Source organism: Limanda limanda, chromosome 7 (genome assembly GCF_963576545.1).
Source record: "Limanda limanda chromosome 7, fLimLim1.1, whole genome shotgun sequence".
Lineage (NCBI taxonomy): Eukaryota > Metazoa > Chordata > Actinopteri > Pleuronectiformes > Pleuronectidae > Limanda > Limanda limanda.
The window spans coordinates 4,789,180-4,806,081 of record NC_083642.1 but is presented as its reverse complement, the minus strand read 5'-3'; the positions used below and the strand labels follow the sequence as shown (position 1 = coordinate 4,806,081).

The 16,902-nt window shown below is 47.6% G+C and overlaps 1 protein-coding gene across 1 annotated transcript in view; it reads right to left on the bottom strand.

The window, feature by feature from the left end:
• itga5 (integrin, alpha 5 (fibronectin receptor, alpha polypeptide)) overlaps window positions 1-16,306 on the bottom strand; it is a 35,634-nt gene extending 19,328 nt beyond the window's left edge. The window contains exons 1-3 of the mRNA XM_061074564.1: window positions 15,921-16,306; window positions 4,965-5,095; window positions 1,065-1,165 (exon numbers count right to left, since the gene is read on the bottom strand). Coding sequence (XP_060930547.1) covers window positions 1,065-1,165; window positions 4,965-5,095; window positions 15,921-16,123 — 435 coding nt within the window. The 5' untranslated portion in view covers window positions 16,124-16,306. The remainder of the gene's footprint in view (window positions 1-1,064; window positions 1,166-4,964; window positions 5,096-15,920) is intronic.
• Between the last annotated feature and the right edge of the window lie 596 nt (window positions 16,307-16,902).

Here is a 16,902-nt window from a genome sequence, read left to right as displayed (position 1 = left end):
AGAGAGTAACGTGAGACTAGGGTTGCAAAGGGGCGGAAAGTTTCCGGTAAATTTCCGGAAACTTTCTGGAAACTTTCCATGGGAAGATTAGCTCGGGAATTTTGGGAATTTTGAAAAAAAAAACTACGCCAATGAAACGCTGAGCAATAAAAAGATCATTCAAAACTCTATTTTCAAGATGTATGGAATGCAGCACACGCTGCACGTTGAGTTTCAACCCTCCACTGTGCATTCTTCCATCACATGCACAGATAATTCCCAGCATCCTTCACTCTACAGCAGGGCTATTGAGGCCTGCTGTAGAGTGTAGGACTAGTCAGATAAGTTTCAATGATATTACTGGGAAAATATATTAGCATGCTGATTGAGGATTGTTCATCTGTTCATCTAGCCTATTTCCATTCATTTATCCATCAATTGTAAAATATTTTTACAGAGGATTCCAATTGTTTGGCTAACTATTTATATCTCTGGCATTGCATTAGTGTTTTTTTACAAACTTTTTTCTCATCTTATTCTACAGAACAATACCACGTGCACTATCTCAAGTGTGGAGACATTTCACCCCATCCAATGTAGAAGGAAAGGCTGTGTACATTTGCAAATACTGTGCAAAGACCAATGTTAAGAATGACACAAAGTTGCAGAAGCGTATAGTCAAATGCCCAAAGTTTCCCCAGAGCTCAAATTAGCCTATAACAAAACAAAATGTATATATTTATGTCTGTATATGACAAGGTAAATACAGTTAGTATGAATTATCCACAAAATGTCCAGTTTATTCCTGTTAATTCCCGTTAATTCCCGTATATTCCCGTATATTCCCGTATATTCCTGTTAATTCCCGATAATTCCCATAGAAAGTTTCCAACTTTGAATATTTCAACTTTCAACAGAGGAGCGTCCACAGCGTTCCTCCCGAGACGTCGGTTCAGGTCAGAGGTTTCCCACAGACTTCAATGAGAGTCCTTATGATAACAAGTGGAGAGCAGCAGTGGAACCGATACCCTAGTCCCTCCCCCTTCCCCAAACCCCCAGAACCATCCTCGCCAGGGTCCCCTTACCAGGATGGTGTCGCCGTGGGAACGCACGGTGGCGCCGAACCATTGGTGCGACTTGAAATCAACCTGTTGCTCCGAGTCCTGGAGTGAAATAGTGCGATCGCCTGCAAGGAAAGAAAAAGACACAAGGAAAATGACAATGAGTGATTTATAGCAGCTATGATAGAACATGCATTCCTTCAGCTGTATCCTAACACCGCCTCCCCCCCCCTCTCTGAGTCCTTGGAAACATCTGGACAGTTGGCAGAGAGCAGGCTGTAAAAAATGAAGTTTGACGATTTTCCATGCAAAGATCAGAGTGAGAATTTGAACAGATCGGTATTTGCTACACCGCCAAGGCGAAGCAGATCGGGGAGTTCGGACTTGGCCGAGCTTAACCTCTGTGACCTTTCGCTCTGTTCGACCACCTGGCCGCTCGCGCTGATCTCCCTCCTCGACCGTACGACAGCAGCAGGTGACGGGACAGATGGTCCGAGGAGTCGGGTTTAAACGCAGCTTTATTGGAAGACAGATGTTACAAATCGGAGAACGAAAATCCAAACAAATTGATTTGTCAGGGATGTTCCGTCCCACGCCGCACCGAGGGCTGACATTTCAGTTGCCATTTGTGGAGGAAGTTGAAATGTGAGGGCTGAGGAACCACTCCTCCCTGACCTTTGTGCCTTCCTCACACACATTTCCCTTCTAGACCTCCTGCAAACCACGAGTGTGTTGCAAAAGAGCATCTCTCAGGGCCTGATCCATGCTACAAGAGATCGTGACCTGCGTGGATGTGAAGAAAGCCGGCCTTGTGCCAGGCCTCCCCTCTCCGTGACCGCCCGCCCCTGGGTCTCTATTCCCAGCCAGCTAGGCAGCCTGGAGCTGGGGGGTGCTCCTTGTCTTTATGGAAACAGCGGAGAGGCCGAGCTCCAAGGAAAACATACACACTCTGGCCTCAGCTTCCTCGTAGCAACCTCCCAGTAATCTCTGTTTAGACACACACTTCTCTCTCTCGTTCTCGACATTATCTCCGTCGCTCGACTCATTTTTCTTACGCTATCTCGCCCCGAGTCTCCAAGTCCAAACAACGCTTTTCCCTCCTTTCTGCTTCCAGGGAGCTCGGCCTTCCCCTCGCCCCAAGACGGTAAGCAGAGAGATTATAGGTTTTTAATAACCCGCCTGTATTTCTGCTTAATCTCCATGTCTGGGCTTTCCTGCTGAAGTTATTCATCGTGGTCCAAGCAGCAGCAGCCGGCCCTGCCCCCGACGCAGCGAGTCCATGTGTGAAAACAAGTGCTTTAGCCGTACAGGCAATAACATGAGCAGTGCTTCAAACGGCTCCTTATAATCATGTTACCTTAACTAATCTACCTTAGCAGCCGGCTATACTTTCTCTTAAAGCATACACCTTTTTAATATTTTCCTAACTCAGCGGGTCTTTGTTTGGATAAGGCTGATGATGTAAAGCTGCCGGGGAAAAGTAGAAGTTGAACGATGACGGTGCCGATTTGAGGTCTTTGCAGCGATGGAACCACGACAGGCAGCAGAAACGTCATCTCGTGATTCCTACTGAGTTATTAGATATCTCACTGTATAAAAATCATGGGAGTGCATTGACGTAATCTCCCCGAGACGCTGAGCGAGGTTCTCACAGGGCAGCATTAGTTCTAGCATTAGCTCTGTGTCACTCGAATGCAGCTGAAGAGCTCTGCTTGTTGTCTGAAGGAGTCACGTGAAGAGCTCCGGGATGAAAACAGAGAGAGAGAGAGAGAGGAAGCCAGAGACGACAACATGCCGCTCGCCGCTGCGTGCCGATGGGACCCGGTGCCAGGGCCCAGTTTCCCGTGGGACACAGCGGAGGAGCGTGGGGGTCTGGACTCCATCCATACACTCAACCCCCCCCTGGCTTTGAACTGTGAGTGAGAGGACAGCCATTAGCCGGGTTAGAGCCTCTCACTCTGAGTGTGTGTGTGTGTTTGTGTGTGTGTATTTGTGTGTGTGTCAGTGGGGAAAGAGACAAATGGCCGAATTCACTCATCACATCAGCCGCCCCTGTGGGAGTACTGACAGCAGGAGAGCAGAGTGGGACCGGGCGGAGGACCAGGGCTCTGGTTTCCCCCCCCCCCCTTCCCTTCCCTCTGGCCTTCTCACCCTCCCTCCCTCCCTCCCATCCTGTATGTGCCCCTCTCTCACCCTCCCTACCGCCCTTGCTACCCTCTCCTCCTCCTCCTCCTCCTCCTCCCAGATCCATAGACAGCCTCTTATCTCGATGGAGGAGGAAGTGGATGGGAGGGGGCCTCTGGCCACTTTGACCCAATTAGCCCGGCTAATTAAGAGGGTCTGTGGCCTGCGGGTCAGAGCTCAAACACACCAGCAGATACTGAGACACTACCACACCACTTTGTTTCAGCAATATATTAGATACCCCTGCTCCGGTGGAAGATAAAACTAATGTGGCAGTACTCGTTTCTTCCAGCATCCATAGTGGAAAGAGTTTAAAAAAATATGTAACCGCCAGCATCATCATTTAATGTTATTTTTTTTTATTGCTCTTGCTTTTACTTTCAGGAGCTGGCAACGAGAAGCGTCACAGCTTCAGCAAATGAATTGCAGCCGTAAATATCATCCATTCAACAGCTGTTTGGCACCGGGCACATTTGCATGCAGATGTCCGTGTGTTGAGTGTTCCTCCGCTGTGCCACGATCCAGATGTTCGGAACCAGCTCTGGCACTCTAATCAGCTGCTTCAAAGCTCGGTTCAAAAAAATATATATATTTGAAGGACGCTGTCTGACAACCCCGGGGACTAACCTTCCCCGTGAGTCACATGACATCACTCCCCGAAGCCTCCAGCCAACGCCGAGGGATGCGCAGCACATTTTAATGTTGCAAGGAAAACAGTGTAAAATTTAAAAAAAAGGTATCAAGGCAGCGGCGTCCAATGAGGGAACGCTGTTAAACCAGGCTTGTGAAACACTCAGTGGAATATGTCTCCCCACTGTACATTACGGATTGTAAATTTAAGTTGGCTCCTCTCAACGCTAGCTTGTGATTTCTCAGGAAAGACGCCAAAAAGTGGAGTGTTAAACGTCCCCTTTACGTGTGAGAGTGTGCGAGTGTGTGTTTTTCAGGGCATGTTCAATCTAAAAGACAGTTACTACACAGTCTTTGTGCTTCCGATTGCCCCTCTCCTCACTTCACCATTGTTCGGACCCGGCTGACAGACGCCCTGTCAACACCCTGAAATACGAATCTACTCATTAGACCCTCACGCGCTTCCTCATGTTCCCCCAAAGCTACTTCACCTACATCCGACCCAACTGGATCCTTTTTGTCAGCTACTTCTCTTTGTCTGACATATTTGTTTATTGCCTGCTTATCTCACTATAGATCCTGGGCCGAGGCAAGACAAACACGACCTGGAGGAAGGAAGGAGTACCCATCAAGAAAAAAACCCTCTTCAACAGCCCATTATCCTTTTCATCCCCAAAAAGCACAGACACAAACAGGAAGGCAGGATGATCCCGAGTCCAGGAGCCATGAGGCCAACAGCAGATCAGTGGAGTGGAACCCTGACGCCTGATCCAGGTCTGCTGCTGACAGAAGGAGCAGAAGGGAAATGCTCCGACGGCTTCACAAGCGAACAGAGCAGCGGAAAACAAAGCTCGGCCTTTTCAAGAGGCTTCAAGCAGCATCTTCAGTTTCTCAACCTCTCAAACGACCAGGTAATGAGACTGTATCCGGGTCTTATCAGTTGGTTCAGGAGTCACAAAGAAAGCATTTGTGTGGTCATTGTCCTGAAGCACAATTAGAGTTAAATATAACGTCTTTATTTGCCAGTGGCATTAGAAAATCCCCAAAGGTCAAACCTCCCCAACACCACATGAATCCACCTTTTCCCTGCGTGTCAAACAAGAGACTTACCTTTCGTGTCGAAGTCGATGGTGTGACAATCGGTTTGGTTGTGGTTCCACGGACAGTAGAACACAGATCCTCCTTCTGTCACATTGACCTGCCTCGTGCTGGCCTTGGGAGCTCCGATCACCACGCTGGCACTGGGAGGGAAGAGACACAAAGAGGAACACGTGCTGTGAATCAAAACATTACAACACAAACCCGGCGCTTATAAACCTGAGTCTCTCTTTAAGAAACCATTGCTCAGCTTCGTTAGTTTCTTAGCCTGGTTTCAATTAAAACATGCTTTCCACTCAACAGCTTCAAACATGATGCAGTTTGCACATTCTCCTGCTCAGCGAGCTTCATTGGGACTCGACATTAAAACCGGCTGCAGCTGAGATTTTTTTTTACATAATCTCAAACAATGAGCTGCACCTCTGACATGTTGTTCACGGTTTATTCACAGACACACTCGCTGCAGTGGAGTTAGGGTTGCAGAGGGGAGGAACGTTTCCGGTAAATTTCCGGAAACATTCCGGAAACTTTCCATGGGAAGTTTAGCTCGGGATTTTTGGGAATTTTGAAAAAAAAAAACTACGCACGTAGGATTTCAACCCTCCACTGTGCATTCTTCCATCACATGCACAGATAATTCCCAGCATCCTTCACTCTACAGCAGGGCTACTGAGACCTGCTGTAGAGTGTAGGACTAGTCAGGTAAGTTTTGATGATATTACTGGGAAAATATATATGCATGCTGATTGAGGATTGTTCATCTGTTCATCTTGCCTATTTCCATTCTTTTATCCATCAATTGTAAAATATGATTACAGACGATTCCAATTGTTTGGCTAACTATTTATATCTCTGGCATTGCATTAGTGTTTTTTTACAAACTTTTTTCTCGTCTAATTCTACAGAACAATGCCACGTGCACTCTCTCATGTGTGGAGACATTTCACCCCATCCAATGTAGAAGGAAAGGCTGTGTACATTTGCAAATACTGTGCAAAGACCTATGTTAAGAATGACACAACGATGCAGAAGCATATAGTCAAGTGCCCAAAGTTTCCTCAGGGCTCAAATCAGCCTATGACAAAACAAAATGTTTATATTTATGTCTGTATATGACAAGGTAAATACAGTTAGTATAAATTACCCACAACATTTACAGTTTATTCCCGTTAATTCCCGTATATTCCCGTTTATTCCCGTATATTCCCGTATATTCCCGTTAATTCCCATTAATTCCCATGGAAAGTTTCCAACTTTGAATATTCCTGGAATTTTGCAACCCTAAGTGGAGTGCAGGCGGACACACATGGACAAACCCTTACACAGTCACACATGCAGGCCCTGTGGGGCAGATTCAATAGGAAAACTAGAAAGCAGACGGGCTAAGTGGAGTCACACTCGTGTTTCTACAGCTGTCACACTCAGCATCCACGTCCTTGGAGCTGCTCTGCTACAGCTACAGGAAGAGCGACCAACCATTTCACCAGACACGTGAACCAGTGAGGTTACAGGTGCGTTTCAAGACTAAGAAAAACCTGGATGGACTTCACAGATGAAAGAGAGGAAGGCAGACGGCGATTATACATTGATGTTGGGGTATGGTTAAATCCCCCAGTGGATAATTTGACTGGAGCGGATTTTTTTGCCATTACTTCATTCTGGAACCACTTGACCAGACAAGCATCACAGATACAGTCGCCGGCCCTGATGTGGGTAAAGGAGGCACGGAACCGCTGAGACCAGACATCGTCTAGGGGCCTCCAGGACAGGAAGAGCACACCCTTTCCTGTCCCAGATCTTCCAATAGGGCATGAAAGTTTACATTTCGGCTAGTTAGCATCCCGCCCCCAAGGGTGATGACTCAGCAGTGTGCAGAGGAAGATGAACGAGCCAGCAAGAGTCCAACAGTTAAACTGTGCAGATCCAAGACCTCGTAATCCACAATAGTTAATCCCACTGAACCGATCTATTAGCTCGTATGACAAGACATCATGAGATGGCTTGGGGAAATAAAATACAACAATGGCCCAGGGTGTGTTGGTGGTCAGGAGAATGTGACATCATCAAAGCATCCACGGTTTGTAAACCACACATCTGTGGGAGGACAAAGGCCCCAGAGAAGAAGGTATTAGTTTAATATTACCTCAATACCTGAGGAGAGATTCAGTCTGATGCCAAGTCCAAATGTGGAACAGAAACTCCTGGTTTGTGTTGGAAGGGAGGAAGAGAAACAAACCGGTCTCACTTGGAAAGCAAGAGACAGTGTCCCCCCTTTTATTTCTGACCACATGTGCAGACGCATGCAGGAATATCCCAGCGGAGCAGCGGAGCTCCACCTGTGAGATAATCTAAATCGCAGAGAGGATTCCTCCGGCTCCGGATCTTCTTCTTTCTCTCCCTGAACGTTCACGCACAAACATCCAAACAGATGATAACTGTTCAACAAATCAACAGACCACACTCTTAAAACGCTCATCACCTAAAAGCGCCACAATATAATACATTCGAGGATGAATTTGTGAAATCTGATTCAGCTGATGTTTCCATGGCGACATTCAAAAATCATCTGAGGGAAAGCACATTTACGCAATAAACAGCTTGTTCACAATAACAAGGCCGAGGAAACTGGAGGCCGCAGCATCTTTTGTTTAATCGGATCTGAGCCGAGGCCAGACACAGTTGGCCACGGCGGCTTTTCAAAAAAGAAGAAACACAGGAAATAACCAAACCAGCGGATCGAGCTTTAATCAGCGACTCGGCGGTCGAGACAGATTCTCACTACCTCGCACAGACAGATGCAGATGTGCGGAGACACGGTCACACACAAACTACATTGATAGCGATCTGAAAGTGCTGTGAATGTGGAGGAATTAGCATTTAATGGGTCTCTATCTGGTGAGGATCAGTCGAGTTCTAGCTGGCATTCGCCCCCCCACCCCACCCCTTCTCCTTATCTGCTGGCCAAGCTCTGAAAAGGTAGAAGCTTTGGTATCATTAGCATTTAATGAAGCTCTAACCACAGTCGACTGACTGCTGCATAACAAATTCCTTTGTAAAAGTCAGGCCTCCGGGGCTGGGTATGCAAATATATGCAATTAGAAGGGGGTGAGAAATACTCAGCTGTTCAGCTGAAGGACAGACGTGCTCGTCGGGCGGAGAACCGAGAGGGTCTCCAGACAAAAGGCTGTTGATGGTGGGAGTGAAATCAGCACCGTGGCAGGTTTGATAGGGATCACGGAGGGGAGAAGGAAAGCCTTGCTGACAGATGGAGCTCAGTGTGTATGTGGAAAGGAAGGGAAAGCACTTCTGATTCTCTCAGACACACCAATACTCCAGCGCTGCTCACGGGGATGTTTTGGCTACGAGAGAATCGTATTAATCTCTCCTACATCTGCACGACTACATACATTTGAAAACGCATCGATCCTGCTACTTATAGTTTGGAAACGCTGCCTCGCCCCATTTCAATTTGAAATCTCCAGGACTGAACAGGCAGAATCTGAGATTGTAGACAACGATTTCATATCTCTGGTCACGCAGAGCCTTCTCTGATTCGTCAGGCTCCTATCACATGACCCCATGACCCACAGCTGGCATTAGCCTCGGCCACCAGTGTAGAACATAGTGTGGACACTCGATTACAAGCTGAGCCTGTTGTCTTTGCTAACAGCTGCTGTACTGTTAACATTCTGCATTTTAACAATGATGAAGCAGCAATCCCTGTGTACACCATCTGCATGTCCAGTGCATGTGAGAGGTCACGTGATGTGTGTTTTTCAGGCGTGTTTGAGAATTGTTTTAGTTTGAAAACACCAGTTTCCATGAAGCACATAGCGGCTGCGGCCTGACACTTTACTAAATACTTCAGCGCTGCTCACTGAAATGTTTTTGGCTGCTTGGGCTCGGTTGTCATGTTGCAACGGACAAATAGCAAACGCATTACCCAAGACACTTGAGCAATATCCTTACAGAGGGGGGGGGGGGGGGGTGGTTGGTGCATGAGAAACATTAGTGGCTTCACCATGTCTCGCACGGCCGACCCCACCAGCTGCCGTTCAGCAGCCACTAATGACCTCCACCACCCGGCTCACAATTAAACATGAATTAAGCTACAGTAAAGGACTGGGGCTGCGAGAGAGGAATGAGTCAACAACAGTGGAAGACTGAGTTTTTTTCTTTTTCTCATTTGAAGCTCAAGCAATCAAGGAGGACCAAATCCCTCAGCGCACCATAAGTGCCAGACTCTGACCATATTTTATGTGGACTTGAGAAATTAGGGCCGATGCAGAGCACTGGAACTTGCTGATGTGACGCTATGTGGAGTGGCCGAGGCTAATAGGGTTTATGATGAGGTTACAGGAGGGGGCAAATTCTTCTGTTGCCCCCCTCCTGTTCATACCCACACACACACACACACACACACACACACACACACACACACACACACACACACACACACACACACAAACACACACACCACTCCCTAGACGCCCCCATTCCACATTTAATTGTCTTCCACCCAGCTGCAAAAAGCTGATGTCACTTGAACACTATTATAAATGTTTCACGCTAGAAAGAGAGTGTGGGTGGGGGGGGGTGGAGAGAGAGAGAAAAATCACATGCACATTTGTTCAGGCTGCCAGCGCCGGCTACAGTCACCATCTGCAGTCGTAAACACGGCTCAGCCAACGATACGGTACAGGGCGCAGAGGGAAAACGGCTGGGGGGGGGAAAAACCCCAGAGTAGTGTCCGTCAATCCTCCGCAACACCTGAGTTACAACATGCACGCCGACCCGTGGAGTTCACACGGAGCTATCAACACGTGCTTAGACGCTGAAGTGGTTCCATATCAGTGGAAGGAACTCGGATGCAGGGACCTGAGAGGAGCCACGGGCGGCGCTTGACCTTCACCGCTGCCGGTCCTGCAGAGGAAAGAACCAAGAGAGGACGCCGGGATAAAGGGAAATACATCCCTCCCCCCCGGTTTGACTCTGAGGAATCACTTAAAGGGACTCTTACCTTTGTTGCATTTGAGAATTACAGCACATTCAAATCATCCCGCCTTCCTCCAATGCCCCACCCCCTCGTTCCCATCCGCGGTGTTTTTTTGAAGAAACTTTATTTACAAGCAGACTTACAATACTGCCTCCGCGCACGCACGTGAGTTTTTGTTTACCAAAGCAATGGATTCGGTAAGTTATATACATTTACATTCACATGCCTTGATGACGCGGGCCCGAATGCGCCACAAGAAGCAAACGGAAAACCTGCATGTCCATGCAGAAAACAGACAGGTCTGTCGGCCAATAAGGTCCTTCGGTCCGAAGAATTCTATTGGTTGAAGTTTTCACTCAATATTATGAGAGTGAAATAATTGTTTGTTTTTACTCCTGGTGGGTCTGTCTTGCATTTTAGAGTGTCATTACCTTATTAATACCAATTTAACCTTATCCAAAAAAAGTGTAAAAATGCAACAAAGGTGAGAGTCCCTTTAAGCAACAAAATAATAAGACACCTGGAATCGCTGAGAGTGGAAATGTGGAGCTGAACGGTGATTTGACTTGTTCGGCAAATTAATGGACGGACGGCCCGATGCTGCCGGATGACATCATCCAACACACGGCAATATTGACTTTTCAAAGCCTGCGTGGGCACTTAGAGTGAGATCAGCTGAAAGACCGGGATGAGAAGTGCAAGTGGTATGTGATGACTTGTTCTAAGACCACATGGAGACACACCGACAGACGCATGTCCTCCCAGAGCCGAGGCCAGACAGGAGCTGGTTGATTCCGTACGGCTGCCATATGGACGCTCGTCTGCTCACACACACAGACACACACACACACACACACACACACACACACACACACACACACAGACACACACACACACACGTGTTCTCTGTGCTGCTGTCCAGGAGACAGAAGATGATGAGAGTAGCAGTGCCTGCTGGGATGGCGTGTGCTGACTACAGACGGTCTACTGTGCTGAGCTGAAGCCACATTTTCAGATGGTACTGTACTGATCTGTGTGTGTTGCTCCTCGGGCCGGGAGCAAGTCATGTATCTTAAAACAATTTATAGATTTGAATTCCCACAGGCCAGGCCGTGGTTTTAAAAGGAGATCTGAATCAGCATAAATAAAAGCATAGAATCCAATATAAATCTACATTCCCTTAGTATCTAGTGTGAGAGCAACAGGTGGCTTTCAAAATAAAAGCGCTGCTAGCCTGGTTTTGCCAAATCCTGTTGTTTATCGTCACACGGTTTGGACGTGAGGATTTTACATGACTCTGCAGCGGGGGGGTTCGGAGTTTGGTAAATGAATTAGAAAGTCGAGACCCCTGCGGATTCTGCACTCGTGGTTTTTCCAACCTTTCAGCAAGTTTCAGTCCTTTTTATAAGTGTATTATATCATCGTGTGTTTTATCGCTAATGTGTGAAAACCAGCAGCGGCTTTGTCAAAACCAAACCAACCGTGTCGTGTCACTAAGAAAACAAGTTTAGCATCCTCCTCCTGCTGCTGTAGAATGACTTGTTTCCATGTGTTTTCTCATAGAGAACTTCTCCCCCACCCCCTCACACCCCCCCCCCCCCCCAGCCTCCCTAAAGTCCTCCTGCAGGGAGTTTAACTGCCGCTGGTTCACACCTCGCTCCACAATGCCCACGTCAGGGGGTCCGTACCTCTCACCTCCGTACAGAGAGGCCGTTGTATTAAATGCGCCGGTGGGGGGGGGGTTGACGCAGCTGTTGAGACGCTTTGTCTGTGCACCCACATTCCCCAGCCGCACCCGCACACGCACGCATACAAACACACATTCATGGAGGTCACATCTTATTTCCATCTCACATATGAGAAGTGATGCAAATTTGAATCTCAGCCAGGAGTGCGCCACTTGGACCATGGCGTCATGTGCTCGCTGGTGGATAAAGAAAAGCCTTTATCAAGTTACCGTGGATGTGAGTCATTTTCTGACCCGGGGGTTAAAGCAAACCAGGCCTTCTGGCAGTCAGAGATTAAATCTAGCCGAGTCTGAGTCAGGACGACCCTGACCGATGGGCCACTCCATTCCAAAGTAGACATGACGTCCTGCGGGCATTCCCAACCCAGTACTGGTGTGACAGCAGGGTTCACATTCACAAGCTCTTTAAACACACTGTCACCGTCCACACTGACGTCTTCTTCAGGCAAATCCCACACAGGCTCTTTATTTAAAACCAGTCACAGTTAGACAGGCACTCCATGTTCGAGACAGACGCAGTGAAGCCATTCTAAGTTTATCCTCACTGACCTTTACAGCAACAGACACTAATGTTCCCGACCCACTGGCTTCTCTGAGCCGTCAGGGCGGCACACAAAGTATGACAACAGATAATTAAAGCAGTCAATCAATTAATTGAAGTTCCTCGGATTAAAAACAGGCATTAATCGCTGCCATCAGACAAAGATCCAGATTGTCTGCAGGCAAATACAAGAACCTGGATGAAGCAAAGCTCGTCCAAATATACAATCTTCTGCAGCTCGGACACTTCAGGGGTCTGATCTTAGTAAAAGGACCCCAATGAAAACAATAAGAGAAATGAGACTGATCATATATGGAGAGGGACCTCGGTGTTGACACAGAGAGAACACGGCTGCTTTAGTGGCCAAAGGAGACCCCAGGTCCAATGTCAATATTAGTTCAACCCTAACCCTGTTTGAGAGGGTAAACTCCAGGAGAGTGACCTACATGGACCGGCTGACCCCAGCCTGTGCTCGTCATGAACCAACCATCCGTACCAGGAACATGTGACTCTCTCCCTCCATCAGACCAGCCTCCATTATTTCACAGTGATGAAGATAGAAAAGTCAAAGGGTGATAAAATGTAAGATATAACAGAACACTGGGGCAGCTTTGAATCATATTTCATAACAACATAACCGCCCTTCACTTTTCAGGAGCTGCCTCATCTTCTCATCCTCACCAGGCGAGGTCTGTTATTATTTACAGCCCCCGACCTTTGACCCTTTCTATCTGGGCGTGATCCACTCCCTCATCCCTGCCTGGCACCGGGAGAAAGTCAAAGCGAGAGTCAGTCAGTGTTGGATTATGAAGCGTTTGAAGGGAGAGGGAGCTCTGCCCTGGACGCAGGGGAGGGTGTGAGTGACTGTTGACTTTAAGCAGCTCATCATCTCTCAATGTGGGATAACACACACACACACACACACACACACACACAGACACACACACACAAGAGGGGACCATATATCCTCTTGCCCTTCCTGTGAGCTTCTGACAGGGGGCCGTCACACGGTTCACAGACACTCTCCCCGGGCGTTCTTCCACGGTGGGCCGTCTGCCAGTGTCCAAACTGAATGTGATTACGCCCGGGCCGAAGGGCACGACAGACCCACACATACAAACTCAGTTGTCAGTGATGAACGTCGGAGCGGGAGAGAGAGGAGGCCTTTGTGTTTGCAGGCAGGGGAAAGTATTACCCTCCCTTGTCTCTGCATCTATATCTACCTATTATATACTATATATACTGTACTATTGTTATATACTGTCTAACAATACCATTACCATCATATCATCAGTACTTTTACCATCATCTTGCCAATGCACCTTATCTGCTTATTTTATTGTATTTTATCTTGTGCTTCTGTTTTTTTATTCTTTCTACCTCAATATTTTTTATATTATTCTATTGCATTGTATTTTATTGTATTCAAATATACCGGCTGCTATGACAACTTAATTTCCCTTCGGGGATGAATAAAGTATCTATCTATCTATCTATCTATCTATCTATCTATCTATCTATCTATCTATCTATCTATCTATCTATCTATCTATCTATCTATCTATCTATCTATCTATCTATCTATCTATCTATCTATCTATCTATCTATCTATCTATCTATCTATCTATCTATCTATCTATCTATCTATCTATCTATCTATCTATCTATCTATCTATCTATATATCTATCTATCTATCTATCTATCTATCTATCTATCTATCTATCTATCTATCTATCTACCATCAGTCTCATTTCTGTCAGACAACACTGCGGTCTAACCTGTGATCTAGACAACAGGGTTTTAACTCATGGGGTCGGAGCCGAGCTCACAGCAGCTCATAAACTCCCTCAGTCTGACCTCACCCTGGGATTCCATCTACTCCCCCCCCACCTCCACACGCATGTCTCCACAGCCTGGGTCGTGATGATGTGACGGCAAAAACCCACAGATAACAGAGACTCACCCCCAGGACTCCACTGAGAGGCTTTCTAAGAAGCTGTGGATGAGAAGAGTCACGTACATGCGGCGTGCAGATAAAGCGATGATTCACCTTCTCTGAGCTGCTCTCTGGTACTTTTTGGTTTGTTTGACACACGACTTCTGAACACATATCATCCACGGGGGAAAATTACAGGGCGGGAAGCTGCATTTAGACGCTGTTCCTACTCTGCACATACAAACCATTGTCTCCTCTCCTCCTGTGTAAGTGTAGAGAAGTTCACATTATGTCATTAGCAAGATGAGGTCCAGTCTGCCTCATGCTTAATGGGACAAAGAGAGATGATGGGGTAGTGGTGGTGGGGGGGAACGATGAATTAAAAAGCTCTGCAGAATGACATCAGCATGGGAGGAAGTCAGGAGGGGGGGATGCTGGAGAGAGGAAAGTGGGGTCCACGCATATATACGAGCCTCACATACTAAATCATACACCGCTCTCTCCTGAAGGCCCGGCTTCTCCGGCAAGAGACATGAAGAGCAATGGCTGCAGGCTTTTAAAGAGACAGTGGGGGCCAGGGGGGGGGGGGGAGGAGGAGGGGGAGGGGGGGACTCTCCCCATGTCTGAGGGGCTGTCGTCCAGTGGAAGGCAGGGAGGAGAAGCAATGGGAAACCAGAGCTGCTGCTGCTGCTGGCGGCCCACTCGGCACAAAGCCCTTTCCTCCTCCGAGCCCAGCTAGGCCGGCTGGGTAGACGGTGGTCCCAGACTCCAGCAGCAGACGAGGGTCTCAGCCAGGAAGTCTGAGCGTGTCTGAGAGAGGAACCTTGACTGCAGCCACAGAAACCTTTTTCTTAATGATTATTACGATTACAGGGTTGGGTCCACAGCCCACCAGTCTACACAAATGCAAATCTGTCAGGGACTGGGGTTAACCCATGCCTGGCCTTTCTGTTTCACTGTATCCCAGCCTGTACAGAGACAACATGCTCCCAGGACAGTCAACATGTCCCACTCCCACACTGTTATGTTCTCCTCAGACGGCCGGGGTATTAGACCTGACCACAGGCATGTCACGCATGATGTAAAGTCCAAAAACCGACTGGTGCCAACATCTCTTGAGGAGGAATGCTGGGCTTGCAGCAGCACACTGAGTGTTACAGGGATTCTCCACTGAGCCAGAAAGCATCACAGTCAGCAGCAGCTTCTCATTCCAGTGAGATGTGACTGCTGTGGGTCCCAGTCCAGGAGGAGGCGAGCGAGGGGGAGATTAAGAGGTCAGAATTATGTCGTTTTTTTGAAAATTGGATTAGGATTTGAGGAGCGATTCCAAAAGCGTCCTTAAGTTCCTCCTTTACCTTGATGAAACAGACACTCTTTTCTATTGGCATAACCCCGGCTTTCATGTAGGAGTCATCCACAACACAAATGCAATTTCCTCAATATATCCAATTACAGTGGGTTACACTCCCTGGGAGCTGTGCGTAAAGAATGCGTCCACAAGGCAGAGTAAAACACTCAAAACCCTGATTTACTGTCCGAGTGAAACGACCTTCTCGTCCTTTTCCTAGTGGAAAGTTGCTCTGTAACTTTAACAGGAGGGGATTTGGAGATGTTCTGCAGTTTTGGCTGAAACCTCCGATATAAACCAAATGGAAAGTTTCACAGGATCCCAGATGGAATCATAAACAAATGTCTCTCTTCTTACAAGAAACCTTTACATTAGCCGTGCGTAAAAGGAACACTCACCTGGAGGAATTGGCCAAATAAAAGTCCACGGCATATCCGAAGTAGCTGCCCAGAGCTCCGCTGTAAACAGCTGGATTCTCCACGTCCAGGTTGAAGGCTTCGCAGGCGGAGAGAGAGAGAGAGAGCCCGAGGATACAGAGGAGCGAGCGGGAGAGACGAGCCACCATCCTGGGCGTCTGTGCGTAAAAGCGTTCCAATCCCATTTCTGCGATATAAATTAAATCCACTCAAAGTTTGCTGTAGAGGTTGGGGAACGGGTCCCAGTGTCCGTGCTCTGGAGTCCACAGATCAGACCTGAGAGCAGTGGTGGAGTGTGACTACAATCTGCATCCCTGTGTCTCTGGTCCAGTGTCTCATGAACAGCTCCTTCAGCTCCTCTGTGCGTCCTCCTCTGTGCCACTGGCCTCCTCCTCCTCTCCCCTCAGCATGATACACGGAGCAGGGAGTTCCCACAGCCGTGACAAACTTTAGAGGAGAGGAGGAGCCTGTGATTCCCTGAAAGGAGGAAAAAAAACTCTGCAGAGGGGCTCTTCTCATCCATTATCTCAGACTGCATGTGTGTGTGTGTGTTTAGCAACGAGGTAAAACACATTTGCAGTTTTGATTTCCAAAGCTTTTCTTATCTGCACCACTGAGATTATTAACCAAAGGAAAACATTGGAAATCCATAAGCCTTCTTTTGGGTTTTATCTCCCAGTTATCTCGACCCTCCCTCTGAGAATGAGTGGTGTCAGGCGGTGATGGAAAGTTCAATGAATCTCAACCAATCGTTGTTTAAAGACCTCTGCTGTCCATGGTTTGATAATCATGTGGATCTCTCTCTCCCTTGAGGTTCCATTTCGCTGATAAGTCAGGAATTCAAACTGTGGTGAAGCTCTGTCTGGGCTCTGTGGCCACTGATAGCACCAAGCCCAACTTTGTGTATAATAACTAGAATGGCAGCAGAGCACATTCCCTAAAGTAGTTAAATTCAATTCTTACT